This window comes from Gopherus flavomarginatus, chromosome 2 (assembly GCF_025201925.1).
Source record: "Gopherus flavomarginatus isolate rGopFla2 chromosome 2, rGopFla2.mat.asm, whole genome shotgun sequence".
Classification (NCBI taxonomy): domain Eukaryota; kingdom Metazoa; phylum Chordata; order Testudines; family Testudinidae; genus Gopherus; species Gopherus flavomarginatus.
This window is the reverse complement of record NC_066618.1, coordinates 22,859,874-22,887,291: the sequence shown is the minus strand read 5'-3', so window position 1 is coordinate 22,887,291 and position 27,418 is coordinate 22,859,874. Positions and strand designations below refer to the sequence as shown.

The 27,418-nt window shown below is 40.9% G+C and overlaps 1 protein-coding gene across 3 annotated transcripts in view; it reads left to right on the top strand.

Moving 5' to 3' along the window:
- Positions 1-27,418, top strand: part of ESYT2 (extended synaptotagmin 2) — a 145,086-nt gene that overhangs the window by 73,409 nt on the left and 44,259 nt on the right. For all 3 annotated transcript variants that reach the window (XM_050942231.1, XM_050942232.1, XM_050942234.1), the window contains exons 7-8: positions 19,583-19,638; positions 26,401-26,521. In XM_050942231.1, coding sequence (XP_050798188.1) covers positions 19,583-19,638; positions 26,401-26,521 — 177 coding nt within the window. The remainder of the gene's footprint in view (positions 1-19,582; positions 19,639-26,400; positions 26,522-27,418) is intronic.

Genomic DNA, 27,418 nt, shown 5'->3' with positions numbered 1-27,418 from the left:
TAAATCTGTCAGTCTTTAAGGTGTCACCGGACTCTTTATTGTTTTTGTGGATACAGACTAACATGGCTCCTCCTGATACTTCATTTTCTTAACATTTTTTATCATTTTTATTGCTTTCCTCTGGACTCTTTCCAGTTTCGCCACTTCTTTCTTAAAGTGTCATGCTGAAACTGGATATGTTTCTCCAGCTGAGGCTTCCCCAGTGCCAAGTAGAGTGAAACAGTTACCTCCTGTGTTTTACATACAACACTCTTGTTAATATATCCTAGAATTATACTTACCTTTTTCGCAGCTGCATCACACTGTTGTCTCATATTCAGTTTGTGGTCTGCTATAATCCCCAAACCATGTTCTGCAGTACTATTGCTTAGCCAATTATTTCCCATTTTGTATTTGTGCTTTTGATTTTTCCTTCCTAAATGTAGTACCTTACGCTTGTCTTTACTGAATTTCATCTTGTTAGTTTCAGACCAGTTCTTCAATTTATCAAAGTCCTTTAAAGTTCTAATCCAGTCCTCCAAAGTGGTTGCAACCCCTGCCACCTTGGCATCATCCTCAGGTTTTATAATCATACTTCCACTCCATCAAGTCATTTAAAGAAAATGTTGAATAATACCAGACCCAGGTGTTTATGGCAACTGCACCTGTATTCCCTCTTCTCTGGTCCCTCAAGGGTACCCACTCTAGGATTCAGCTCCTCAGTCATCACCTCTCTTTCGTGGAGACCCATGTCTCTCTCTCCCTACTAACTGGGAGTTTTCCAGGCTGCAGTTCCCTGCCTATTCCCAGGAAGCCAGAAAGCCTAAATAAGCCAACATCTGTGCTTTGCTTTCTCTTCGAAGGCTATGAACAACTGTAGTTGCCAGCAGCTATAAGTTCCCACACAGCTCTTTGTAAGCAAGCACATTTATTCTGAAGGTGGAAGCGTTCTAGAGAGAGCATATTAAAACAATAATTGAATCTACAGGCATGCTAATAAGCCTATCAGAGGTCACCCCTTCCCAAATTCCAGCAAAGACTGTGATAGGACACATCAAGGGGTTTTTCTGTTGTTACAAGTTCATAACAGCCTCAAGATATTTAAACTTAATCCAGTAAGGTTTTACAAGGTTACTGCAGGAAATTGCCATATCTGTCACACCAAGACCATCCCCACTAGATAGGTCCTTCAGCTGCTCCTGGATATAACAACATTATGCTTCTCTTCAAAATTACTTACTATCCTGCTCAGTATACATCCTAACTGTTGTGTGCTTTGTTTTTTGTTGTTGCACATTCTGATCTATTCAAGATCTTGTACCACATTCATAACTGTGGCACTTAATAGAGCAGAAGTATTCCTGGAGCTATCTGCAGTGACACTTATGTCTTTCTTTTATTCCCTCTCTCTCCCCTCCTCCCCCATGGTTACAGTTAATGTAGAATCCAGCAGTCTGTGTGAGTAATGAAATTACTTCCAATGTAGTGCAGTACCTTTAATTTGTTACACTGAATTTCATCTGTCAGCACCCTACCCATTCACCTTGCTTTCCTATGTGCATCATACTTTCGTCAAAATCATTCTCTAAAGAGAAAATTTGAGTTGATCATTTGCAAATTTTGCTGCTTCACCGTTGCACCTCTTTTTTCAGATAATTGATAAATATGTTGAATACTATAATGCTAGTTATATATTGAACCTGGGAGCTTTCTCTATTTAACTTCCATTTTCTGAAGGCTACCTCTTTGGCTGAAGTAAACTTGGGAACTTTGGCAATTTCCGTAATGATTTTGCTAGGCTGACTTTAAAGGGCACGTTATGTTAAGTAGTTGAAATTCAAAGTACAGGTTTTTAAAAGTATGTTTTTTCAACACCTAAATACTATAAGAAATATCAAATATTTAAGGTGACAAATGAAGTAAAACCTGGGAGGAAAACTATGGATTTTTCTCATTTACAGTGAATAGTCGAAACAAAATTAACTGTGAAGTTTTAACAGTTAGCACAGCGTACTTTGCCTTATCTTTTACTTTTATACAGTAAGCCAAGGGGTACAGTGGTGGTCTTCTGTTTAGTGTTAGACTTCTGTACTCATTTAGAAATAATATTTAAAACATGAAGCTTTATCTCTTAGCTGCTAGTCACTTGCTAAGTTCATAGTTGGTGTCAAGTATCAGAGGGTAGCCGTGTTAGTCTGGATCTGTAAAAGCAGCAAAGAATCCTGTGGCACCTTATAGACTAACAGACGTTTTGGAGCATGAGCTTTCGTGAGTGAATACCCACTTCCTCAGATGCATGTCATAGTTGGTGTTGACCCAAGGATAGCTGAAGGTCTTGCATCAGAACAGACACACATAATGTTATAGTTCTGCAACTGAGTATGATGACTTTGGAGGAAAACTATACTACTAGGTTGGACTGAAAGTTTTATTTGTAAAGGATTTGCTAGTTGAAGGCTAGCTAGCTGGAACAAGCTTGTCAATCACAACTGGGGCCCAAACACTATCTCCATTGCTTAGCTAATAGCAAGATTTCTAAAAGTATGTTTTAATTTGGCTTCCATTGAAAGTCAAAGGGACTTAGGCTCTGAATCATCTAAGCACTTTTTAATTTTTTTTACCCATAATATGTATTGTCCCATGTCTACAGATACAAACATACCATGGTGGGGAACTGTTATGACATGGTAGTGTTCTGAATGTGTTGTAACATGGTTTGATATTCCTTTTGCAGGCAGACTAAATGGTATTAGAAACGTGTTACAGAATCACATTACAGCCCAGGAGTGAAATCTTTTCCCCATTGAAGTAAATAGCAAAATGCCTGTTGACTTCAGGGGGCAGGATTTCACCCAAGACCTCTTTTGTAATATAACACTATATGAGCATGTCTATGAATACAAGGTCAAACTGAGTAATTTGTTCCGGGCGCTGTTGTCTTGTAACATGAAAACCCAAACACTGTGGAATTACCTCAGTGTATATCCATTTTAAACTTATTTGATAACTAAACCTGTTCTATTGTGTGTGCTAGATATCTATTGTAGCAAAAAGTTCATCGAGTGTGTAATTCAGATACCTTTCAGTTTGTCCATGGCAGCACATACCCTAGAACAGTCTCTGGCTTTCTTAAGTTTCCAGAAAACTATTTTTTCTATACCTGTATTACATTGTTAACCAAGGGGCAAGTCCATGGCCATTCAAAAGTCTTGCTATATGGAATTATTTCACTACATTTTAGAGTGTGTTTATGTTTTATTTGCTATCCTTCGTTACAGTACATAGGTAAAATACCATATCTGATTTATTTTCAAGGAAAAATTGTTGATGGTTTTTTCAGCAGGGTCAGCGAGTTTGAAATAGGAATACATGTGATGTGGCAGTAGGCACTAGCTAATTATTATAATGTCTGAAATATTGTTATGCAGGCCAGCAAGTTGACTGAGTAACAATCTTTGTTTGCAAAGCGTATCACCTGTCCCAGTTGCAATGGGTTGTGGACAGGCTACATATTTCTTCCAGCTGTTGGCAACATTTCACTCAGTGACAAATTCTAAAAAGATCTTTTTAGTGTCATGTTAGCTCAGCTGCAGAGAAGCATCTTATATTCCTTATGTTCAGCTAAACAAAGAGGGAATTGTATGTCTTATAAACTGATGACAGAGAAGGAAATTACTTTGCTGAGCAATTTTGAAGATAGTATATATTTTCTAATTTTAGCCCCACCACTCTGGTTGGTTAAAAACAGTATCTCCTAAATTCATACTTTATTATTTTTTTTTGGCATGACTACTAAAAGAATGAGTCCTTTTGATACTTATATTTTCCATTAAATAGTGCGTGAGTTTGAGAAATTTATAGAGGAAAATACCAAAAGAAACCAGCCATAGTAGTGTTTCACTTCAAAAAGGGGAACTGCATAAAAATAAGGAGGATAGTTAAATGGAAATTAAAAGGAACAGTCACAAGAATGAAAAGCCTGCAAGATACATGAAAAGTTTTTTTAAAAACACCATAATAGGGGCTTAAACTATAGAGGGACTGGGCTATCCTACAGGAAGATTTGGATGACCTAGTAAACTGGAGTAATAGTAATAGGATGAAATTTAATAGTGAAAAAGTGCAAGGTCATGCATTTAGGGATTAATAACAAGAATTTTTGTTATAAACTGAAAATGCATCACTTGGAAGTAACAGAGGAGGAAAAGGACCTCAAAGTATTGGTTGATCACAGGATGACTATGAGCCGCCAATGTGATATGGCTGTGGAAAAAAATCTGAGGAACTGTCCCAGATTGAGATGTCAAATGAACTAATTGATAAATTAAATAGTAATAAGTTACCAGGACCAGATGGTATTCACACAAGAATTCTGAAAGAACTCAAATACGAAACTGCAGAACTACTAACTGTGCTATGTAACCTATTGCTTAAATCACCCTCTGTACTAGGTGACTGTTGGATAGGTAAAGTAATGTTGATTGTTTTAAAAGGGTGCAGCGGTGTTCCTGGCAATCATCGGCCAGTAAGCCTAACTTCAATATCTGGCAAATTGGTTGAAGCTATAGTAAAGAACAGAATTATCAGACACATAGATGAACAGGTTTTGTTGTGGATGAGTCAACGTGGCTTTTATAAAGGGAAATCCTACTTCACCAATATATTCAAAATCTTTGAGGGGGTCAACAAACATGTGGATGAGTGTGATCCAGTGGATTTAGTGTACATGGACTTCCAGAAACCCTTTGCAAGGTTGCTCACCAAAGGCTCTTAAGCAAAGTAGGCAGCCATAGGATAAGAAGGAGGGTCCTCTTATGGATCAGTAACTGGTAGGAATAAATGGTCAGTTTTCACAGTCGAGAGTGGTAAACAGTGAGGTCCCCCAAGGATCTGTAGTGGGACCTGTGCTGTTCAACGTATTCATAAATTACCTGGAAAATGGAAGACAATGAGGTGGCAAAGTTTGCAGACAATACAAAATTACTCAAGATAATTAAATCCAAAGCTGACTGTGAAGAGCTAGAAAGGGATCTCACATAACTGGGTGACTGGGCAACAAAATGGCAAATGAAATTTTGTGTTTATAAGTGCAAAGTAATGCAGGTTGGAAAAGGATAATACCGACTATATATACAAAATGATGGGGTTTAAATTAGCTGCTACCATGTAAGAAAGAGATTGTGGAATTGTCGTGGATAGTTCTCTGAAAACAACTGCTCAAAATGCAGCGGCAATCAAAAAAACTAAGAGAATGTTAGCAACTATTAAGAAAGGGATAGATAATAAGACAGAAAATATCATACTGCCGCTATATAAATCCATGCTATACCCACACCTCAAAAAAAAATTAGAATTGGGAAAAGTGCAGAGGGGCAACAAAAATTATTAGGAGTATGGAGCATCTTCCATATGAGGAGAAATTAGGAAGACTGGGATTGCTCATCTTAGAAAAGAGACGACTAAGAGAAGATATGATAGAAGTCTGTAAAATCATGAATGGATACTCCTGAGGGAATTCTGCGCTAAAAAGTTAAAAATTCTGTGCACCATATTTGAAAATTCTGCAAAATTTGTCAATAAATAAACGTGGAGTCTCCAGAATGGCAGTGGGGAGCACAGGCCACTGGCTGCACAGAGGTGGGAGATCACCATGCAGCTTCCCCCCCACCTCCTCGGGGCATGGACTCAGTGGTGAAGCTGCACCCTACCCTGACACAGTGCAAGGGCTGGGCCTGCCCCAGAAACACCCTGGGGCCCTGCCCCCCATGCCAGGCGCACCAGGTGTGGGCAGGCAGGGGCAGGACCCAAGTGTGGAGGGGCTTAGTGTGGGGAGATCCAAGTGTGGGTGAGAAGGTTCTATGTGGGGCACTCTGGGTGCAGGCAGCTCAGTGGGGGGTTCAGGTTCAGGACGGGGGATCTGGATGCACAGTGGCTCATTTTGGGGGGTTCCAGGTGCAAAGGCAATGGGACTCTGCAGGGAGGTCCACGTGAAGGTGGGTGGGGCTCAGCAGGGGGAGTCTGGGTGTGGGGGTCTGTTGCTCAGCAGTGGGGTCTGGGTGTGGGGGAGTCAGTGGGGGATCTGGGTGTTGGGTGAATAGGGCTTGGTGAGGTTGGGGTCCAGGTGCGGGTGGCTTGTCAGGATGGCGTTCTAGTGTGGGGGGTAGGGCTCGCCAAGGGTGTTTACGAAGTGCATGTCAGGTCTGGTCCAGGGTCCAGGTCCAGTGCAGCACTGATATGTTGTGAGCCACTTGTCAATCTCTAGGCTGGCTGATAAACGAACAAAAATCAACATTTTTTTGGTTCAAAGAATAGAGTTTATCAGAGTGGTCCTTGACTCTGCCTGAGCCAGAGTCTTCCTGCCAGGAGGTCATGTTCAGGGCAATGTCAGATCTGGTTGTCAAAGTCACAGCCTACTCACTCATCACTGTCCAGGTGTGCATCAAATTATTGGAGCACATGGACACATGCAAGTACGTGGTTCAGCACGTGAAACTCAAGCTGTTCCCCTTCCAGATGTGGCTGGTGTCAGTCTACTCCCTGGCCAGGCATCACCTGGACCAGTGCCTCACTATCCCTCCATGGGTACTTACTTCCCTTCAGTGGGGGTCTGACCCAGCGCTGGTGTTGGAAGGTGTGCCATTTGCGAGCTTGTGACCCACGGTCTCCCTGATATCCGATGTGGCCAGCCTTGGATGGGGAACTGTAGTCAAGAGAGGAACTCACACTTCACATAAACGTCAGGGAGCTCAGAGCCATCCGTCTAGCTTGCATGGTGTTCCTTCCCCACTTATCCGATCAGATAGTGCAGGTGTTGACAGACACCACAGCCGCCATGTTCTGTGTCAACAGGGGAGCTCATTTGTTGTCTCTGTGCCAGGTAGCCCTTCGCCTGTGGGACTTCTGCATCCGACATGCGAGCCAAGTAGAAGCCTCGCACCTCCCCAGTGTCTAGAACACACTAGCAAACCATCTCAACAGCTCCTTATTCTCTCACTACAAATGGCACCTCCACTCGGAGGTTGTTAGGGAGCTCTTCCAGAAGTGGGGAGCTCCCTGAGTGGACCTGTTTGGCACCAGGCAGAACAGAAAGTGTCATTGGTTCTGCTCCCTGCAAGGCCTGGGCAAAGGCTCACTCTCCAATGCCTCACTCTCTTGCCTTGGTCAGAAGACATGATATATGCCTTTCTGCCAATCCCACTCGTCAGCAAAGTCCTCCTAAAGATCAAGAGGGACAAGGTACAGGTCATTATGATTGCCTCAGCGTGGTCTCGCCAGCATTGTTTCAGTATACACATGGACCTGGCTGTAGCAGCCCCATGGGCACTTCCCAGCTGCCTGGACCTGCTCTCACAGGATCACCATTGACTGCTGCATCTGAACCTCACCTCACTCCACCTCACAGCTTGGATGCTGCAAGGCTGAATCTGGAGGAACAGGCCTGCTCTAGTCAGGTACAGCAGGTTCTGCTGGAGAGCAGGAAGCCCTCCTCCTCCAGAGCAACTTACTTGGCAAAGTGGAAACGTTTCTCGTGCTGGGCAGCGGAGTGGAATATCTCCCAGACCCAGTCACCTCTGGAGTCCAGTTTGGATTACCTGCCTCACTTAAAACACCAGGGCCTCACCTTCTCTTTGATCAAGGTTCACCTGGTGGCTATATCAGTTTTCCACCCTCGTATCCAGGGTACATTGGTATTCTCACATGACATGACAATTAGGTTCTAGAAAGTCCTTGAAAGACTCTTCCACTGGTCAGGGACCCTGTCCCCTAATGGGACCTCAACTTGTTCCTCTCCAGGCTTATAGGCCTGCCCTTTGAACCCATGGCTTCTTGTTCCCTTTCCCACTTGTCATGGAAGGTTGCATTCCTTGTAGCTATTATCTCAGTGAGATGTGTCCAAAATTAAAGCCCTCGCTTTGGAGCCCCCATACACAGTATTCTACAAGGGCAAGGTCCAACTGCAGCCCCATCCAGCCTTCCTCTCAAAGATGGTGTCTCAATTCCATGTCAACTAGGTTATCTTCCTCCTGGTGTTCAATCCAAAGCCTCACACAACCAATGAGGAGAGGTGGCTGCACGCTTTAGATGTCATGCCCTTCTGCTGATCGACCCAGGTCTTTATCGCGATAGCTGACAGGATGAAGGTCCTTTCAGTGTCCTCTCAGAGGATTTCAAATTGGATCTCCACCTGCATCTGTACTTGTTGAGTCGGCACAGACTTTGCCTCCACCGATAGTGAAGGCTCACTCAGTTAGGGCTCAGGCATCTTTGGCTGCCTTCCTGATGCATGTTCCTATCCATGGCATGGTCTTTAGTACACATGTTCATGATGCATTATGCCATCACCCAGCAAACCAGAGATGGTGCTTGATTTGGCAGAGCTGTGTTGCAGTCGTCATGTCCATGAATTCCTACCTGCCTCTGATGATACTGCTAAGGATACCTACAATGGAATGGACATGAGCAGGCACTCGAAGAAGAAAAGAAACCTTTCGTAACTGTTCGTCGAGATATGTTGCGCATATCCATTCCATGACCCATCCTTCTTCCCCTCTGTCAGAGTTCCGGCAAGGAGGAACTAAGGGAGGGGGGAGCCAGCAGCGCTCCTTATATTGGCACATATGTGCACCACTCCAGAGGGCACTAGAGCCGGTACCCTACGGATACCACTGAGGGAAAAACTTCCAGCACCGGTGCATGTGGCGAGCACACACACCTATAATGGAATGGACATGAGCAACGCACCTTGAAGAACAACCGTTACTAAAGGTAACTGTCTTTTTCCTTTATCTCCCCAAAGTCTCTTTTTAAGGCCCCAAAAAGGGATGGTGGAATAATAATTTTGTCCACCAGTTAAACCTCTTTTTGGACACTCCAGTTTTGGTTCATTGATTTCTGATCCACTACTTCTCTTTTTTATGAGTCATAATCTTAGCATAGTCCTTGTGTAGTTTTAGTAGATCCTTTGTTTAAATTAATGTAGTCTGTCTCTTTCTCGCATCTTTTCTTTAAAAGTTTTATATAGCAGATCTTTGTGACAATTCATGAACCTTTACCCACTATTCACCCATTAGGTAACAATTACGGTAGCTTGGTAGGCCCCAATTACAACAGTGTTAATAAAAATGAGGATTTCAGAGGTACTCTGACCGTGGTGTCTGATTATGATAAAGGTCATGACAATTTCACACCTCTTACCACAGAGTTTATTTTTGGAATGTCATTTATTTCAAGCTGTTCATGTTATCTGATGTCATTGGCTATAATTCTATTATATTCAGGCCTTTCCTAACAGGGTATTTCTATGACCTCCAGGACAGTGTGCATCTCAAGTTTGAATGAAACTTACCTGGGCAATCTCATAGTACATAATACTGTGTGTCACTTTGATCCTACAGACTAACTTTTGTACACAGAATCTAGAATGTAACTGACTAATCATGTGGCAGTAACTTTTTGGAACAGATTCATTATAAAAATAAAAAAACACTCCTATCACCAAATGTAATTAATTACCAACAGATGAATAAAACTCTGTTATGGTTTCCAGTGAGATACATTTCTCCAACAATCTAGAAGCTAAAAAAGAGAAATTTTATAAGCTACAAACATAAGGTATATTTATCAATATTTCTTTTTGCACAGAAGTTCACAAAATGTACCAAATCTTGTTTGAGTGCGTTTTTTGCTTACCTTTTGTTTTCTTCATTGTGTATTACTTTTGGTCCCTGGCTAGGGTGTAATGCTGAAAAGAAAATCAGAGGGAAAATTAACACTGATATTATTTCATAAATTTACAATTTTTCAGGTCGTCTTAAAATATGAAATAAATCAACACTTGCTTCTCACTGTAGCCTCAATCCTGCAATCTTTGTATTTATGAAACTCCTGTTGGCTTCAGTGGGGCTTGCAATGAAGGCCACAGGTTTGGCCTTTTAACAAAAAGGCAGTAGTTCTGAGAGATACTTGCAGAAAAATGAATGAGTTGTAAACAATCTGTGGAAATAGTTTGTTCAGGCCTTGAGCAGGACAGTAAAGGGATGTTGGTTCTTTTTCGTAGTGTTATCATTATTACATCTAGCGAGATACTCAGTAAACTTCCTGGCAGGATGTTTGGTGTTAAAAAGACAAAAGTTGTCTTCAAAGATGGTAGGAATAAAGGGACTACTATACAGTTAGTAGCTGAATCTAGAAAAGTAGTTGAGACCAAAGAATACACTTTCTGCTTGTCCTGAAGTGTAAATAGTAGTAGATTTCTTTAGATAACAAAATTCCTGGAGTGAGGCTACAATCATTTCAAAGAGCCATAGCACTCTTCTCTGCTCCTGCAAGCACAATGGCAAAATAAATAAAAATAGCTTTACAAAATACTACTTTGCATGTCTAACAATTCTTATAGAGTTTAGAAAATTAGACTCATCCTGTCGGTGATGGGAAATTGACATTGGCTGAACTGAATGACAAGAATTGCGTAGCAATGACCGGTATAAGTTATATTTAGGAAGCTTTAAACATTGTTGGTTCCTAAAACAAAACAACAACAAAAATACAAGGTTTTTCCTATATAATCTCAGGTTTCTTCATTTTTGCTGAACACCAAACTTATTTTTTTAAATTTATTTACCAGGGTGGAGCAATTTTAAAATCAAGGTGATCTTAAATTATTGATTTAAAAAGTTATTTAAATTGCATGGTTTTCTTAAAATCAAATTAATGTACATCATGTTGAGTTTTTGGAAACACAATTTTTAAAATTAGCTATTTATTGCAACTTTACATGTTAAATCCGAAATTCTGTTAACTAAGAAACTAATTAAAATAAAATAAAATGGGAAGTAAAGAACTACCAACATGTAAATAAAATTTGTTTCTAAATTTTAAAAAATCAATTTAAAATTATTTAACTTTTTAAAAATTGATTTTTTTTATTCTGATTTTTTTTCATTCTGGTATTTTCATATTTAGTCATATGGAAACATGAGAGGTAATAGATTATTTAGGTTGCTTTAGGTCTTACTGCACACAGTTAAATGTCAACATCATGAAAGCATTTTTATCAACCTTTTCTTTCAGTAGGAATTTCTCTACCACGACCAGCAGAGCTATGTATCTCATCTCAAAATCATAGGTGGGTTTTCCCATAAACTTTGTTCAATTACAAGTACTGTAGTGGGAAAGCCCTCTTACCTCTTCCTTATATAATAGAACCTCAGAGTTGTGACCACCTTGAGAGTAGAGGTAGTTTGTAACTCTGAAATGTTCATAACTCTGAACAATATGTTATGATTGTTCTTTCAAAAGTTTACAGCTGAACTTTGACTACAGTTTTGAAACTTTACTGTGCTGAAAAAAATGCGGCTTTTAACCATCTTAATTTAAATTAAACAAGCACAGAAATAGTTTCTTTATCTTGTCAAAAAAGATACCTTTTAACCAATTGTCTTAGTAAACCTCTTCATGTAACAAGTCTCATATGAACTTTTTCCCCTTGGGATATTAGGTCCCCAGATCACCTTAAAGCTTTAGCAAGGGGTTCATAACAAGGTTGGAAAAACCCATTGCCTGATGTTAATGTGAACAAGTAACTCTGCACTGCTTGATGGAATGAATGTAATGTCCATCTTTCAGTTTGGCAAGTGTTCCTGTAGTACTCCCTGTTAACACGACGTAAGTCATCAAGACAAGTAATTTTTTGAGAGATGTCCCTTGACCTTGGCACCATAGAAAAGACTATTAACTTTTTTTTACAGCTGCTTTCCAAAATGAATTGGAACTCTATTGCAAGGTCTGGTTCCACCATATGTTAGTTGGTTTTCGGCACTGCCCTTAGTGACATTTCAACTGGTGAATATAACAACTGTCTGGAAGTGATTACCACTCATTGCTGTGAGACAGCAGATTGTTGCTATATTTTAGACTATTCATCAGCAATACAGAAAGTACTGATACCTGTGAATGGGAAGATGTCAGTGTTCAGAGTGGAGCTCCAAACGCCAATTCATAGTAGGTCTTTGCAACACACATTTGAAATGTCCCCACTGGCAAAATTTGAAGTATCTTTTGTGCCTCACCTATTCACCATACATTAATTTGCACCACCCTTTATTCATCTTCGTCAATGTGTCCCCAGTAGCTTTGCCTACTGTTTCCACAGAAACAAGGAGGAGTCTGGTGAAACCTTAAAGACTAACAGATTTATTTGGGCATAAGTTTTTGTGGGTAAAAAACCTCACTTATTCAGATGCATGGAGTGAAAGTTACAGATGCAGGCGTTATATAATGATAAGAGAAGGGCTTACCTCACAAATGGAGAACCAGTGTTGACAGGGCCAATTCGATCAGGGTGGATGTAGTCCACTCCAATAATAGATGAGGAGATGTCAATTCCAGGAGAGGCAAAGCTGCTTCTGTAATGAGCCAGCCACTCCCAGTCCCTATTCAAGCCCAAATTAATGATATTAAATATGCAAATGAATTTTAGTTCTACTATTTCTCTTTGAAGTCTGTTTCTGAAGCTTTTTTGTTCAAGAATAACCACTTTTAAATCTGTTATAGACTGTCCAGGGAGGTTGAAGTGTTCACCTACTGGCTTTTGTATGTTACCATTCCTAATGTCCGATTTTATGTCCATTTATTCTTTTACGTAGGGACTGTCCAGTTTGGCCAATGTACATGGCAGCAGGGCATTGCTGGCACATGATGGCATACATAACATTAGTAGACGTGCAGGTGAATGAGCCCTTGATGGTGTGGCTGATGTGGTTGGGTCCTCTGATGTCGCTAGAGTAAATATGGGGACAGAGTAAGAAACAAGGTTTGCTACAGGGATTGGTTCCTGGGTTGGTGTTTCTGTGGTGTGGTGTGTAGTTGCTGGTGAGTATTTGCTTCAGGTTTGGGGGCTGTCTGTAAGTCAGGACTTCTCTGCCTCCCAAAGTCTGTGAGTTAGGGATCGTTTTCTGGGATAGGTTGTAGATCATGATGATGCGCTGGAGAGGTTTTAGCTGGGGGCTGTATGTGATGGCCAGAGTGGTGTTCTGTTGTTTTCCTTGTTGGGCCTGTCCTGTAGTAGGTGATTTCTGGGTACCTGTCTCGCTCTGTCAATCTGTTTTGTCACTTCCCCCGGTGGGTATTATAGTTTTAAGAATGCTTGATAAAGATCTTGTAGGTTTTTGTCTCCGTCTGAGGGATTGGAGCAAATGCGGTTGTATCTTAGGACTTGACTGTAGACAATGGATCGTGTGATGTGTCCCGGAAGGAAGCTGGAGGCATGTAGGTAAGTATATCGGTTAGTAGATTTCCGGTGTAGGGTGGTGTTTATGTGACCATCACTTATTTGCACTGTAGTGTCCAGGAAGTGGATCTCTTGTGTGGACTGGTCCAGGCTGAGGTTGATGGTGGGATGGAAATTGTTGAAATCCAGGTGGAATTCTTCAAGGGCCTCCTTTCCATGGGTCCATATGATGAAGATGTCATCAATGTAGCACAAATAGAGGAGGGGTGCTAGGGGACGAGAGCTGAGGAAGCGTTCTAAGTCAGCCATAAAAATGTTGGCATACTGTGGGGCCCGTGCAGGTACCCATAGCATTATAAGTTGTCCCCAAATCTGAAACAGTTGTGAGTGAGGACAAAGTCACAAAGCTCAGCCACCAGGCGTGCTGTGGCCTCATCAGGGATACTGTTCCTGACAGCTTGTAGTCCATCCTCATGTAGAATATTGATGTAAAGCGCTTCTACATCCATGGTGGCCAGGATGGTGTTTCCAGGAAGATCACCAATGCATTGTAGTTTCCTCAGGAAGTCGATGGTGTCTCAAAGATAGCTGGGAGTGCTGGTAGCATAGGACCTGAGGAGAGAGTCCAAATAGCCAGATAATCCTGCTGTTCGAATGCCGATGCCTGAGCTGATGGGGCATCCAGGGTTTCCAGGTTTATGGATCTTGGGTAGCAGATAGAATACCTCTGGTCAGAGCTCTGGTGGTTTGTCTGTGTAGATTTGTTCCTGTGCTGTAGCTGGGAGTTTCTTGAGCAGATGGTATAGTATTCTTCTGATACTCCTCAGTGGGATCAGAGGATAGTGGCCTGTAGAATGTGGTGTTGGAGAGTTGCCTGGCAGACTCCTGTTAATAATCCGACTTGTTCATTATGACTACAGGACCTCCACTGTCAGCCCCTATGTCATCAATTGTTTTGTGCGCAAGCCAGCAAAAGGAATAAAAGTCAAAGAGTTAGGCTGCAGGGGGTTGGGAAAGGGAGGGATACAGGGAGGGATGCAGGGGGGTTGGGATGGGGAGGGATGCAATGATGGGGATGCGGGGGGTTTGGGACGAGGAGGGATGCAGAGAGGGGAGTGGGGGTGCAGCCCCATTCCCAGCACTCTGAGATGGTGATACATATCTCTAACTCCTGGGTGCCAGTAATGGGGCGACAGACTGTGGTTCACTGCAGGGCATGCACTGCAGCTCGAGGAGAAGACGGTCGAGCAGCAGCGGGAGAGATGTGCGCCACACGACCCCTTAACAGCTGCCTTCTGAGCTCTCGCAAGTCATACTAGTTCCTCCCCTGCCCTGACCCATCCAATGGGAGCTGCACCTGTGTGGGTGAGTGGTGGGAGGGGCAGCATGCAGATCCCTCTTGGCAGGCCCTAAGGCTAGGAGCCGGACGTGCTGGCTGCTTCCCGACCGAGGAGCCGTGCGGCGGCTAGCAGGGAGTCTGCCAGCCCTGCTACGCGGCACGGCTTGGTCAGCACCCACCAGGATCTCTTTTCGACCAGGTGTTCTGGTCCAAAAGCAGACACTTGGTCACCCTAGGTGCAGAGCAGTGCCATGACTTGATCAAGGTTCCAGAGGTGCCTTCCCCTCGCACAAGTTCCCCTCACAGCCATTGCCTCCACAAGCTTCCCAAGGGCGTAGTTTGGAAGCCACAAACCTCTATTCTCATGGTATCTGAACTCCATCAAATAGTTGGAGCAAGGGTACTGGATGTCAAGAGATTTGGTTTCTCACTACCTTACTGAGAAATTAGGCAAGTTGCTTTGTAGATACAAATGTAGTGCCTCAGTTTTTTAGTCTATACAACAGTTGTTACACTTACCCATCTTCATAAAACCACATTGAAATCTTCAGATGTATGGTAGAATGTGAAGGCGTAGTCTTGTTTGTTGTTGTTCACTGTTAGTGTAAGTATTCAAAAAGAACTTTCCAGTTAAAGCAAACTGGTGAGATAGTCCATCAATTCTTTAAAAAGAATGGCACAAGCTTTGGTTTTGGAATAACAAGATGAATACACCTGAGCCTTCTTCATATTTATAGTAATCATGCATCATAGACAGTTGAAAAAATCAGTCCTTGATATTTGCAGGCAAAGAAACAGCATAGTGGTTCAGCCAAAAGGTAGAAAGGAAACAAAAAGCTGTTGTGCCATTTTGCTTATGCAGTCATATTACCATTTTTACCACTCAACTAATTTTTATGCAATTGATAGAATATTTTTTAGAAAGTAAAAAGGCTATTGTAGCCAAGGAAATTCAATTCTGTCAACTTGTTTACTTATTCAAAACCAATATGAAGCTTTTTCTTGCAAGAGAAGTACAGAGGGAGCTGCTGGCATTGTTTTAATTTTGCTAAATCAAAAAAGGAGTTTCTCTAAATCAAACAATTCAGTTTGTGTGTTTACATATTTGAACTTTTAAATTACATGGATTAAATGAATATCAGCCTACAAAGGTATCAGACATGGACTGCATCATTTGTTCTCATAATACAAGAATAAAGGGACATTAAATGAAATTGAAAGGCAATATATTTTAAAACTGTAAAGGAAAATATATTGTGACACAAGGCACAATTCATCCTAAACTCACTGCCACGTAATGTCATCAAGGCCAGGACCCTAGCAGGATTCACAAAAGGATTAAGTATTTGAATAAACAATAAGAACTTCTACATTTATATAGTAAAAAATAAAAAGGCATATAAACCCTGAAGCTAGATTTAGGGAAGGACTTCTCCCATGGGGGTAATGCATGCCACAAAGAGTTCCGTGCATGAGGGTGTAGCAGGTCAGTCTGACAGCCAGTTGGCCCAGTGCAGTGCTTCTCAAACTTTTGTACCGGTGACCCCTTTCACACAGCAAGCCTCTGAGTATGTCCCCCCCCAGAAATTAAAAACACTTTTTTATATTTAACGCTGTTATAAATGCTGGAGGTGAAGTGAGACTTGGGGGTGGAGGCTGACAGCTCATGGTTATGAGATCAATCCTTGAGGGGGCCATTTAGGGATCTGGGGCAAAAATCTGTCTGGGGATTGATCCTGCTTTGAGCAGGGATATCATAAACAGATAGTTAAGGGTTAATGTCTCTTTTACCTGTAAAGGATTAACAAGCTCAGTGAACCTGGCGGACACCTGACCAAAGGAGCAATCGGGAGACAAGATACTTTCAAATCTGGGTGGAGGGAAGTCTTTGTTTTGTGCTGTTTTCTTTGTTCTCTGTTCTCTCTTGGGATTAAGAGAAGCCAGTCATGTAACCAGATTTCTCCAATCTTACTGAAACAGACTCTCAGGTTCCAGATAGTAAGTAATAGATAGAAAGCGGATTAGATTTGTTTGTTTTCTTTATTTGCAAATGTGTATTTTGCTGGAAGGATTTTACCTCTGTTTGCTGTAACTTGTATCTTATGCTAGGGGGAGGGAGTCCCTCTAGTCTATATAGCTGAAGACCCTGTAAACATTTCCATCTTGATTTTACAGAGATAATTTTTATTTTTTCTTTCTTTAATTAAAAGCTTTTTGTTTTAAGAACCTGACTTTTTTTTTATTCTTGTGTAAGACCCAAGGGGAGTGGGTCTGAACTCACCAGGGGTTAGTGGGGGAAAGGAGAGAAAGGGGAGGGAAGGGTTAAATTCTCTCTGTATTAGGATCCAAGGAGTTGGGATCGGTGTCTCTCTCTCAGGGAGAGTCTGGGAGCGGGAGAGAAGGAGGGGAAGGTGAATTTCCTCTCTGCTTTAAGATTCAAGGAGTTTGAATCACAGTGATCTCCCAGTGTAACCCAGGGAGGAGAAAATCTGGGAGGAAGGAAGGAGAGGGGAATGGTTTATTTCCGTTTAAGACCCAAGGGGTTTGGGTCTTGGGTTCCCCAGGGAAGGTTTTGGGGGACAGGGTGTGTACCCAAACACTATATTTTGGGTTGGTGGCAGCGTGATAAGATCTAAGCTAGGAATTAAGCTTAGAAGGGAACAAGCAGGTCTCCACTTTCTGGACGCTAAAGTTCAAAGTGAGGAAGAGACCCTGACAAGGGGGTTGGACTAGATGACCTCCTTCGGTCCCTTCCAACCATGATATTCTATGTAATAACCCTGTGACCTCTTAAGGGGTCACGACCCCCAGTTTGAGAGCCCCTGTCCTAGTGGTCAGGCAGTGGCTCCACATTCCTTTCTGGTCTGGTCATTCTAGACAGGGCTCTGGCTGATTGGTATGTGGCAGGCCTCAATCTCTGCTGAGTATTTCTTCTATTCCCCTCAGGGTTCTGTCACAATAGAAGTACAGGAGAGTAAGATAGGGGACCGAGGGCTTTCAACTCGACTGGATCCCTCCTGACCTAGGGCCCCATAGGGGCATTGCAGTGTTTGGACCACTCGGTGGTCCACCCCAAATTATACTCTCTACCCCCTGGTCACTTCCTATCAGGCAGTGGCTCCTCTGGGGCATTGTCATGGGCTCAGGAGTATCAGGTTAGTCTGTCAGTGGGACAAGATCTTGTTTTACTCATTCTCTTGTGAGTTGACAACTCCCAAAGAAGGGGGAGCTGAATCCAGATCATCACATCCAGAGTAGCTTTAGGAATGCTGCAGCCAGTCATTTCAGAGCTCCAGGCTCCTTTCAAAGCTTCACAGTCTCACTTTCTGGTGCCTTTACCTGCTCAGTTTAGAGCACCAGATCCTTTTAATTATCCCTCCCTCCTCCCTAGCCCAGTACTGCTCTATGCCATGCTCAGGTTTAGTGTGCAATCTGCGAACTCCATCACAGAGGTTCACCTTGTAAATTGAGGTGGTGCATTTACAAACATTGTTCTAGTATGTCACTAGCCAACTGAGAAGGAGAGATACTAACAAATAGAGCAGAAAGCCTGAAGAGAGGAGGAGTTCACTTTCTGAACATAGTTTTCAAGAGGTTTATGAATGATTTTTTTCATTATGTCCAGTGAATTACAGTAGAACCTTAGAGTTACAAAGACCAGAATTATGAATTGACCAGCCAACCACACACCTCATTTGGAACCAGAAATACACAATCAGGCAGTAGCAGAGAGGGGCGGGGGGAAGCAAAGATATTACAATACTGTGTTAAACATAAACTACTAAAAAAAGGGAAAGCAGCATTTTTTCTTCTGCATAGTAAAGTTTCAAAGCTGTATTAAGTCAGTGTTCAGTTGTAAACTTTTGAAAGAACAACCATAACATTTTGTTCAGCGTTACAAACATTTCAGAGTTACGAACAACTCCCTGAGTTGTTCGTAACTCTGAGGTTCTGTAATTAAAAATATAAAAGGTAGGTTTTTCATTATCTAGAGCAGTGGCTCTTAACCTGGGGTGTACGCACCCCCTCGGGGTGTGAGATGCCCTTTTTGGGGGTGCGAGACATGCCAGATTTGTTTTAGAAGGTAAATCATCAAAAACACAAATTAAGGACAGGCACGTAAGTACTACTACTTTGTTTAAACAAACCTATGTATTTATTAACATTATATATTTTTTAACAATTACTGTAATATACAAACAAAAATATATCTAGGTTTAAAGATCTGACCTACTTTAATGATTTTTGATAAGGGATGTGACAACATATTTTGAGATCCAAAGGGGTGCAGCCTACAGTAAAGATTAAGAACCACTGATCTAGAGGTAAATGAAAAATGATGGCTGACTCCAGTAATAGATTATAGTTGATACTGAGTCCAATGAGGAGACTTGTTTTATCTGTGGACACAATACTGTTGTGTCTTTCATTAGTCACTTTGTCAAGAAGTATGTGCAGAGTGAAAGTATGAATATTTGACCAAAGGAAAAAACTACTGATTATAGCATCAACCTTATTACACAGGCGGGCCACAGAAATCTAAGCACAACCTTTTGTGGGCCAAACAGATTCTACATATTTTAATAAGATTTAAAGTCACCTGTATTAATTTATATTTTAAGTTCAGATTGTTTGTATGTATTTAGATAGGTTGTTTCTATGTATAGTGTTGTCTGTTTACACATGTGTACACTAAAATGATGTAAACATGATGACAAAACGATAATGAATTCATTGTTATAGTGTGTTGAAGCAGGCCACAGGCCTTATGAAATGCTCTAGTGGGCTGCAGGTTGGGCACTCCTGGGTTATAGTAATATGTTGTTGGTTTTGCATATCTAGAACCCTCCTGATACCGTACATGTACACTTCATATTGAGAGATTAATGATAGGATCAGTGTGTTTTTTAGTTTAAAAACAATAGCTTCTTGGAAGCTAGCTATCAGCTTAACACCTATCAAAATGCTTACTTTGTCAGCTTTGTTCCTTCAGCACTGGGAACTCTGAGCAACTCTTTTTTTCCCTCTGTTTACAGCTTCTGGAAATTAATTGGACAGGACTGACCAATCTTCTGGATGTTCCAGGACTGAAGTAAGCATAATAAAAGTCACCGTGTCAGTTTTGCCTCCGTGTCCATCTCCTCAAAAAAAAAGTGTGTGTGGAAGAGGCAGAAAGTTAGAAAATCTAAAATATCCTCGTTAGATCTGAAAACAGCTAAATATGTAGGCTAAATGTCTTATGGCCCATTGCCACTTAATATTCCATTTAGAGTATGTAGAAACTATATCACAATGAGGATTTAATGATAAATTATAGTAATAGGAAAGGGTTGTGTCTACAAGAGCTGGCTGAAAATTTTCCAGCAAAACCGTTTTCAGTCACTTTATTCATAGGACTGGGATCCCAAACTGCTGACATGGAATGCTGCTGGGGAGCTGGGCAGCTGATTAAGGAGGCAGGAAACAGGGCAGCTAGCAAACTGAAAAAATCCATTTTGATATTCCTGAAATTGAATTTTTCTTGCCTTTCCTTCCTATGAAAAATTGTGATTGAAAATTTTTTCAAAATAGAAAATTCTGTTCCCAATAAGCTCCTGTGTCTAAGCTGTTCTCAATAAACTACTACTATTGTGTGCGTATGTGTGAAACAGCAATACGCCTTCCAGGGCTTGAAACCTCCCATTCACTTCAGTGGGAGAAAGAATTTAAAAAAAATAAAGAAAAAGTATTTATACGAATTTCAGTTACTGAGGTTTAAAATAACCCATGATTATGGTCTGCCTGTTTAAAATTCAGTAATATGAGGGGAAAGAGTATTCTCATAGCAGTTAGTTTCAAAGATGTTCGTGATTATTTTTCCTCATTTGAAGTGTTCAGTTTCCTTCCTTTCAAAACTTTCTTGGGACCTTGCACTGTATTAAGTGGTGACAAAATGGAGTGATGAAGGAATATTGCTTTGTATTTGAAAACAGAAAAAACTCATTGACCTGGGTTTCATGACTCTTTGTGATATTAAAGTATAAAAATTCTTCACAAAATAAAGAATTGGGAGAGGGGGAAAAATGCTGTGATATAAGGGCTATGATACTAACTAGGATAATACCATTAATTCCTTCACATTAAAGTTATCCATGTTTAGCCAGGGCTTTAAACTGTTGTAATATTGGAACAAAGACTAATGAGAGGAATGAGTTTGAGTCAGACATTTAGGATCAAATTAGAAGACTGGCAGGCCAATCACAAAAGCCAAAATTATCAAACTTAAGTTTGATACCTGAAAATAAGATGCTTAAACTCTCAAGTGTTACTTGATTCCAAAATCTTTTGGTAACCTTGGATAAAGGAATAAGATGAAAATCCTTCATTACTCAAAATTATGACTAAAACATCACTTAAAGGTATTTGAAATTGTTGTATGAAATCCCAACTAAACAAATTGAAATTAGAATAAATTAGGATAATGGTTGCCTGACTGCTTTTGTTTAGAGCCTACTTAAAACTGACTCTTTGAGGAAAGATGTCCTCTTGGCAAAAGAGAAAATTATGTACTTCTACACTATAGCCTTTGAGTAATCTTTTGCTGTTGTCAGCTAATAAAACTGATTAAGATATCAGCAACATTTAGGCCCACTAAACATTAGAGATTCTTCTCTCTTTGTAGATATATACTGTTTGCTTGGAAAACAAAGACCTAAAATGTAAATATAACTGTGTAAGTTTGCCAAAGTCAAAAACTTAGTAACAATTACCATAGCACCCTCAATTTGGCCACACATCTACATAATGTGTGCAGCGTGGGCAAGGTGGAGTTGCTGTGGAAACTAAAACTGAATTGACTTGTGTTTACTTTCACCGGTAATGCTTTAGTGCTGTATTGGCATTTATTTTCCTTGATTTGGGAAGATGGACATTTAAAACAGATCTTTTTTTAGCCATTGTAATCAGTGGTGAATAAGATGTTGCTGCTTGCAAGGAAGGACATAAAGTCTCCCATTGACCATCTAATTCTTGCTTGTGGCTCTGGCAGTTATATCAGCTGTTTAACGTTTTTGATTAAATGAAGGGAAAATAATTTTATTTTGAAAAAAATATTTGAAGTGTTTATCTTAAATAATAACTTTAGCTTTTTATCCCTAAATTGCCTCAACATTTTTTGTCACATGCTAGCAGGGATTAAGACTAACTATGATGCTCTTCTCTTGCAATACGTAAGGGGTGCATTAATTGAGAGTTTCTTGAAGTTCACAGGAAACTTGTATTATTTTAAACTGGAAGGAAACTTATTTGAAACTGATAAAAAGAAATATCTGATTTTACAAAATATAATTAACTTACGATACAAATTGCCACAAGACCTCACTGCAGCCATGAGCTTGGTAGAATTCAATGTTTACATGGGTACAGAATACCCACGGTTAGGTTAGAGAGGATGGTAAGAACTTTGTAATGTAAGTGACATAAACATTTATACTTCAGGGCACTCGTGAACCATTAACGTTCAGGGATTAGGAGAACACTTCACTTTTGGGCAAAATACTCCATAATTGTCCAGTATGTGTTTTCTTGCACCACCCTGAAGCATCTGATAGTGGCCAGCATCAGGGGGCTGGATAGGTCACTGGTCTGATGAAATTTTTCAATTCTAATGTTCCTATAACAGTTGTTTGCTAACAGATGCCATAGTTACTAGAGTTATTTCTTATTTGAGGTGTAGGAGGAAACTGGGGAATCACAGATATAAACGGTGTATGATGTCTGATTGCTAACAAATAACTGACTTAGTAGCAACTACTGTATATCAGTCTTCTGTCCAAAGTTGAAAATGTTTTAGTAAACAATGGCATTTTCTCTGGTCTGCAGCAATATAATATTTAGAAGAAAACAGTTCTTTCTTGAAAGAAGACTTGATAGCATTTTCGCTTTACTAGACATACCTCGTCTTGGAGTGAAAAAATGTAGCAATTCTAGTTTTGTCACAGTCCAGCTGTCCCAAACTCAGGATGTTAAATATTTGAGGTTAACTGGTAAAGCTCCACCCATTACAATAAGCTCTGTAACTGCAGGCCCCTGTTGCTGTCTCATTATGTGTTTATTTTCACTTGAGCTATAAAACCTATCATTATTGGCTAAAGTGTCACGAATATCTAGTTTTATGCTTTTTACTTGCCATATTTTGATTCCTCTATTTGATTCCGTACACACACTAAAGATAACAACATTTTACTAAGAGTTTAAAGTATTTTGAAGACCCAAAACTATCAGCTGAGTATTTTAGTGAGAAAAATTTGACACTACCAGTTTCATTAAGTGACCACTTCTAGGGCTTGGTAGTGGAGTTTCAGGAAAGGTTTGGAAGTGGTGCCTTCTGCCAGCTCCATGTTTCGCTCAGCTAACATGCTCTTTCAGAGTCAGGAGGAGGAGGCCTTCAAAGCAAATTTGTGGCATTCAGGTTCAATGCCTTACCCAATGGTCAAACTACAGGTAATATGTTGATTTTGTTATCAGCCTCTCTTTTCAGAGGTTTATCACATACGAGCGAATACTCTTCCCAAAATGAAACTTTAATATGCCTCCATGCAACATTCCCATCTTACTTATTTCTTTACATAAGAGTTTATTCATGTGTTAAAAATGTTGGTTTACTGCCTAAAAAATTTTTAAACTTTCAGCTAACTCAAAACTGGTTTAGTCTGTTTTAAACAAAAATAAAAAATCAAAGCAAAGACAATAATACGAAAAGAAGTTTAAATATCCAGGAATTGTAGTGCCTATGTAACCTCCACACCACTTAGGTGTGGTGCTCTGTCCCATCTAGTGGCACCAAGACCACTTAGAGATTAAGGAGTGTGCTACAGCCTTAGCTAAAAGGCATGTGGGTTTTAGCTCATGCATTTAGCTCCAGAGAGCCCAAGTTCTATCCCACCCCCTGACAAGTGTTATCGGTGTTACATCTAGGTACTGTTTTCTCTCTTCAGATAAAATAAAACTTTCTGACAGTACAACTTGCATTTGGATTTGAATGTGTCAGCAAATCTCTGTGCAGTTCTGAGGGATATATGTGTAGGAGTAGGTGTGTTTTGTGCTATTGAAGGATAGCAGGGACAATTTAAGATAATGGTGACCAAACTGACCACTGTCCCATATGTGCATCCAGAGAATGGTAGGCGAGTACTGCTTTATTACAGCAGGGTGCATAGAGACCCAGATTGAGGCACAAAATGTATCTTGTGATTAGGGCCTTGTCAACACTTAAGAATAACCCCAGTTCAGCAATTGGTGGGGCCTGGACTGTACTCTTCTTGTGCCAATAAGAGGAACCAAGAATTCACCTATCAGTTAGTTCAATCAGTGTAAACGCTGACTTGCCCTTGTCTACACTTAGCAATCAGCACTTATTTCGCTATACCAATTGCTGAATCAGAGTTACATCTGAGTGCAGAAGAGACCTTAAACAAATTGTCCATGTTGTATGTCCTGTTGTGAGGGGTCCAGAACATTTGCTGATATTTATTATCCCAAGTCCTATCTACACTGAAATTTCAAAATAGCACCTTTAAAATGTGTGGCTTCACTGGCAAAATCAAATCTGTAGTTCTCCACTGGCACAGCTGAACCAGCTGTACCAATAATTGAAGCTGTTTAGAGACGGCTCAGGTATGTTTCACTATGTTATCGAAGCGTGGTTACAAACTCCTAAACCTCCCTAGGGTGCTGCTACCACTCGCACTGTAGCAGTAGTGAAATACATGTCCAATTTTTACAAGTGTAGACAGTACAACCAGACAGTGTTGTTTCTCTAGAAATGTGCTAATATTGTTTCAGAGTTCAGTTTAGACCCTATCTTACTATTTTCCTCATTGGCATTGCTCAGGCGAAATAAGATTTTGTTAATGATTCCTAACGAGTCTGATTTTAGTGCCCTTCTCTTCATAATATGACACAAGTTCTCTGTTCACTGTAGGCTATACTTCACTCTCACCACACACATTTTTTCTTTGTGCATTTTGTTTTTAATTTAAACTCTCCTAATTTCTTTGAATGCATGCAAAAAGATAGCTTGTTTTGTAAAAGTATAACACAGCCTAGCTTTCCAAAGCAGAGTTGAATGATTAAAATAATCACATTTAAAAACTAAAATGCACAACGGTGAACATCTGCTTCATCAATATGTAATGAAGGTAACAGACCTTATACTTTATTCAGTAGCCTTTTTTCCTGGATGATGATGGTGAGAGGCATAAGAACATAAGAATGGCCCTACTGGCCCATCTAGCTCAGTAACCTGCCTATCCTGGCTAATAACCATTGAAGTATGAATTTATCTAGTTCTTTTTGAACCCTGTTATGGTCTTGGCCTTCACAACATCCTCTGGCAAGGAGTTCCACAGGCTGACTGTGCGTTGTGTGAAGAAATACTTCCTTTTGTTTGTTTTAAAACCTGCTGCCTATTAATTTCATTTGGGGACCCCTAGTTTCTTATCTACTTTCTCTACTCCAGTCATGATTTTATAGACCTCAATCATATCTCCCCTTAGCTGTCTCTTTTCCAAGCTGAAAAGTCCCAGTCTTATTAATCTCTTCTCATACGGAAGCCATTCCATACCCCAGGATTAATTACACTTGGTGAGGGAAAAGCAGAATGTATAGCAAGAGAATCTTTCCATTATTTTACATCTGCTGCTTCCACCTGGTGGCCATTTGGGGTGAAAATGCTGGGTGACTTAAAATTAAGGCTACAATTTAGTCATGGGTATTTTTAGTAAAAGTCATGGATAGGTCACAGGCAATAAACAAAAATTCACGTCTATAACCTGTCCATGACTTATAATAAAAATACCTGTGATTAAATCTTGGGGGGGGGGACTGCTTCTGGGTGAGGAGGTGCCCAGGGCCAGCAGTGCGAGCTGCTGGGGACCGCAGACCATGGCTGCTCTGACTAGTCGCCTGGGGACTGCTGCTGGGGCCAGTGGACTGCGGCTACCATGGCCACACATCACAGTTGCTTCCACTGGCTGCCCAGGGTCCACTCCCAGGAGCTGCGGACCACGCCTACACCAGCTGTCCCAAGACCACTGCCGGGGGCCACTGAAGCAGCAGTGGTGTGGCTGTCCCCAGGGTTCACCTGAGTAGCTGGTCCCAGAGTCAGCTGCTTGGGTGGCCCTGGGGTCAGCCACACTGGTCCCTGCAGAAGTCACAGAGGTCATGGAATCCGTGACTTCTACAACCTCTGTGACAGACGTGAAGCCCTACTTAAAATCCAGATAAATTAGAGGAAAAAAATCTATACAATTTCTATACAATGTGGCCTGTAGCCAAAAAAAATTGGCATGTACACATGCAGCTTAATTGGTGAACAATATAAAGGGCAAAATGTTGTTTGTTACAAAGTTCCTGTACAAGGCTGTGCAATAAAGAGAAAAAACACACCTCTCTATCGTTATCTCCTCTGCACAGAATATGCAGACATGTTATTTCTATGCTGTAAGATGTAAAGCCCACTCCCTTCTCACAGAAGATGTTGCCCATATACGTGAAAACTTCAGTAAGGACTCAAAACCTACTCTCCTAACTTACTGCTAGGGCTTTAGAACAAAAACCTGCAGCTCTACTGCTCTGAAGCTGCTCTGCGCTCCAGCTCCGGGCTCTGCTCCAAAGCCCTGCTGACTACAGCATTTTTGCTTATTGTCCTATAATATGTTAGTATTGTAAGGATAATTCTAGATCTGCTAAGAACTTCTATTATGAAGATTATTGCAAAGGGTCATGCTCAAGCTACTACAGTACGTTAATGTCTCATGAACATGTCCTTAAGATCTTTTATCTTGTTAGTTAATTGATATTTTTTATCGAACAGTGGTTTATCGGATACCATAATGTTGGATATAATATCCAACTACTTGGTGCTTCCAAATCGAATCACAGTCCCTCTTGTGAGTGAAGTACAGATTGCCCAGTTGCGGTTCCCTATACCAAAGGTAAGCACTTTTTGTATTATAAAGTAAATTGGTATTAATATATCATTTGAGTATAGTATTGATGTTTTTCAAAATATACCAGTACCTATATGTGTGTGTGTATAAAACATTACAGCTTACTCTGAATGCAGTCATATCGTTTATATTGAGGTTCCGTTTATAAAGTGTTTATAAATGATAGCTGTAAGTGTGACACCAAATCTATTACCTTCTGTGTTGGCAGAACCTTCTCCTCCACTAACCAAAGAGTATGGTTAGATGTTTAGACCAAAGCCCCAGATGAGTGTTTTTATTAAAAATAAATAAATAAATAAATAAAAGTAACTATTAAATTTTAGATAGCATTTGTGGGCAGTTGTGCTGCTGCGGGGATGCTCTACCTTAATTTCCCCCAATGGGTTGTCAGTAAGTTTAGCACGGTTTTAATTAACTGAACAGCCACTCCGCCTCCAGCCCCCTCCCTCTTCTCAGGGTCTCGTTTATTAATGAGAAGTTCAAAACAGACACAAGAAAGACCTTCACCCAGGCTTCCTAGACTCAGATGGAGTATTTCCTCCTGCTATCAGTCCCATGTCCAGATCCTTTACCTGGGAGTCACTCTCAATGCTGATTCCTTCCTAGGAACAACGGCCTTCCCTGCTGTGACTTCAGCTGTTCTCTAGGCAGCACTCAGCTCTTCACAATCTGACCTCCTGCAGCTATCTGGGAGGTCACTCCTGACGCTCCTTTCCCTGGTAGTTTTCCTGCTCTCTTCTCTGGAAGCTTGCCTCCTCACAAGTTGTCTTTCTTTCCCTAACTGAGCTCTGGTAGTCTTTTATCAGGTCTTGGTCCTTGTTTGCTATTTAGCTGCCAGCCAGTCACCTCGGAGGTTAATTACTTACAGGTGGACTGAGATGA